The following is a 2410-nucleotide window of genomic DNA, read 5'->3' on the forward strand; positions in this document are numbered from 1 at the left end:
TGTTTTACTTACCGATAGAAGAGTGTGTTATTCTGTATACTAAGTCAGTGTTTTACTTACCGATAGAAGAATGTGTTATTCTGTATACTCCCTTAGTCAGTGTTTTACTTACCGATAGAAGAGTGTGTTATTCTGTATACTCCCTTAGTCAGTGCAGAATAACACACTCTTCTATCGGTAAGTAAAACTATACTCCCTTAGTCAGGACGAAACTCAAGTTTATTGTCCCTGCATATTGAAAGTATTAAGCGCGTGTATAGCGAGATATTTGAAAAGTATGATATCAAGTGAATGTTCTGAGAAACAGGTATGAACGAAATCAAACAATTACCTTTAAAAAGGCATTCTTAATGTGACAACCGAGATATAAGTAGTTATACAACATGTGTTCTGTATGTATCATACAATAAGTAACAACCGAGATATAAATATATAAGATATAAGTAGTTAAACAAAATGTGTTTCTGTATGTATCATACAATAAGTAACAACCAAGATATAAGTAGTTATACAACATGTGTTCCTGTATGTATCATACGTCTGTATGTATCAAATTAAGTCTGTATTCGTATAAAAAGAACACAGAACAGCAGATTAAGAAGATAATGTAAAGTTTACATTTTTACTGCTAATGTTTCTGTAGATTAAAACCACGAGAGAAATTTGACGTATTATTTTATATAGTTCCTTTTTTAAAGTTAATAACTGTTAACAAATTCTGATTGGTATGAGATTAAACTTAGGCTTACCGTCCTATCTCCGAGATTTTTCACAATGCAGTGAAGATAAACAGTTTGTCCTTGCTGTGCAGTGACATTTTTTTGTTTTTCATAGAAATGAGGATGAAAGCTATCGGCTATAGATATTTCCAGTTCTTCAGTTGTGGCCCATTTTTTCCATGACTCAAACTGCCAGACTATGCTGCCTTCTGTTGATCGTTCTGTACGAAGGATAATAAATTTATTTATTCAACTAAAACTAAACATTAAATCATTTCATACTATCCGCTGCGGGATTCTAAGGTTCCCTTATGATTCACAGAGGCCTCAATGTGCCAGTCAAACGTCTCCATTATTTTAATTACTTATATAGCTACACCACTCCACCAATTATTTAATTGATTTGTCTGTTCCCATTTCCCGAACTTAATTCTTTTTAAAAAGCAAATAGTTTTAATTTAACTTCTAGGATTCATTTTTTTTCTGTGTTACTATTTGAATTATTTCATTATCCGAATTCTTTGATTTATATTTTTCTTCCCGTAGTTTGTTCCCGTTTCCCAAGCTTAATTCAGTTCACATTTCGGAGTTTGTATTTTTCTTCCAAATTTTTCATGCACCAGTATTCTTTAACTATCTTGTTTGATGCCATTTCCCAAACTTACAAATTATTAAAGTCTTACTTTTTGAAGGAAATATTTTCATTTATGTCTGAACTCACATTGCACAATCATCAATATTTTTCCACTTTGTTTTGTTTACAGCCTTTACCCAAATTTAACTGAAGGTTTTGAAAACAATAATATTCAATTTAACTTTTACATTATATTATTATCTTATTTTCTCTTTTCCACTATCGGCCCGGCATGGCCAGGTGGTTAGGGCACTCGACTCGCAATCTGAGGGTCGCGGGTTCGAATCCCCATCCCACCAAACATGCTCGCCGTGGGGGCGTTATAATGTGACGGTAAAAGAGTAGTTGGTAAAAGAGTAGCCCAAGAGTTGGCGGTGGGTGGTGATGACTAGCTGCCTTCCCTCTAGTCTTGCCGTTGAGAGAAATGTAAGAGCTAGCGTCCTAAGTTTGACTTACCATTGAGAAAAATGTAAGAGATAGCGATCTAAGATTGGCTTGCCGTTGAGAGAAATGTAAGAGCTAGCGTCCTAAGTTTGACTTGCCGTTGAGAAAAATGTAAGAGCAAGCTACCTAAGTTTGACTTGCCGTTGAGAGAAAAGTAGGAGATAGCGATCTAAGTTTGACTTGCCGTTGAGAGAAATGTAAGAGCTAGCGTCCTAAGTTTGACTTGCCGTTGAGAAAAATGTAAGAAATAGCGATCTAAGTTTGACTTGCTGTTGAGAGAAAAGTAAGAGATAGCGATCTAAGTTTGACTTAGTATTGAGAGAAACGTAAGAGATAGCGATCTAAGTTTGACTTGCCGTTGAGAGAAACGTAAGAGATAGCGATCTAAGTTTGACTTGCCGTTAAGAGAAACGTAAGAGATAGCGATCTAAGTTTGACTTGCCGTTGAGAGAAATGTCAGAGCTAGCGACCTAAGTTGGACTCACTGTTGAGAGAAATGTAAGAGCTAGCGTCCTAAATTTGGCTCACTGTTGAGAGAAATGTAAGAGCTAGCGTCCTAAATTTGGCTCACTGTTGAGAGAAATGTAAGAGCTAGCGTACTAAATTTGGCTTA

General features: G+C 35.6%; 1 protein-coding gene across 2 annotated transcripts in view; it reads right to left on the minus strand.

Annotated features, from left to right (window-relative positions):
* LOC106467393 (zwei Ig domain protein zig-8-like) overlaps positions 1-2410 on the minus strand; it is a 38795-nt gene that overhangs the window by 30392 nt on the left and 5993 nt on the right. For both annotated transcript variants that reach the window (XR_002612410.1, XM_022395569.1), the window contains exon 2: positions 750-940. Coding sequence is in view for 1 of the 2 variants with exons in the window: in XM_022395569.1 (XP_022251277.1) it covers positions 750-940 (191 nt within the window). In the remaining variant the exon portion in view is untranslated. The remainder of the gene's footprint in view (positions 1-749; positions 941-2410) is intronic.

The sequence above is a fragment of the Limulus polyphemus genome, unplaced genomic scaffold (assembly GCF_000517525.1).
Source record: "Limulus polyphemus unplaced genomic scaffold, Limulus_polyphemus-2.1.2 Scaffold2597, whole genome shotgun sequence".
Lineage (NCBI taxonomy): Eukaryota > Metazoa > Arthropoda > Merostomata > Xiphosura > Limulidae > Limulus > Limulus polyphemus.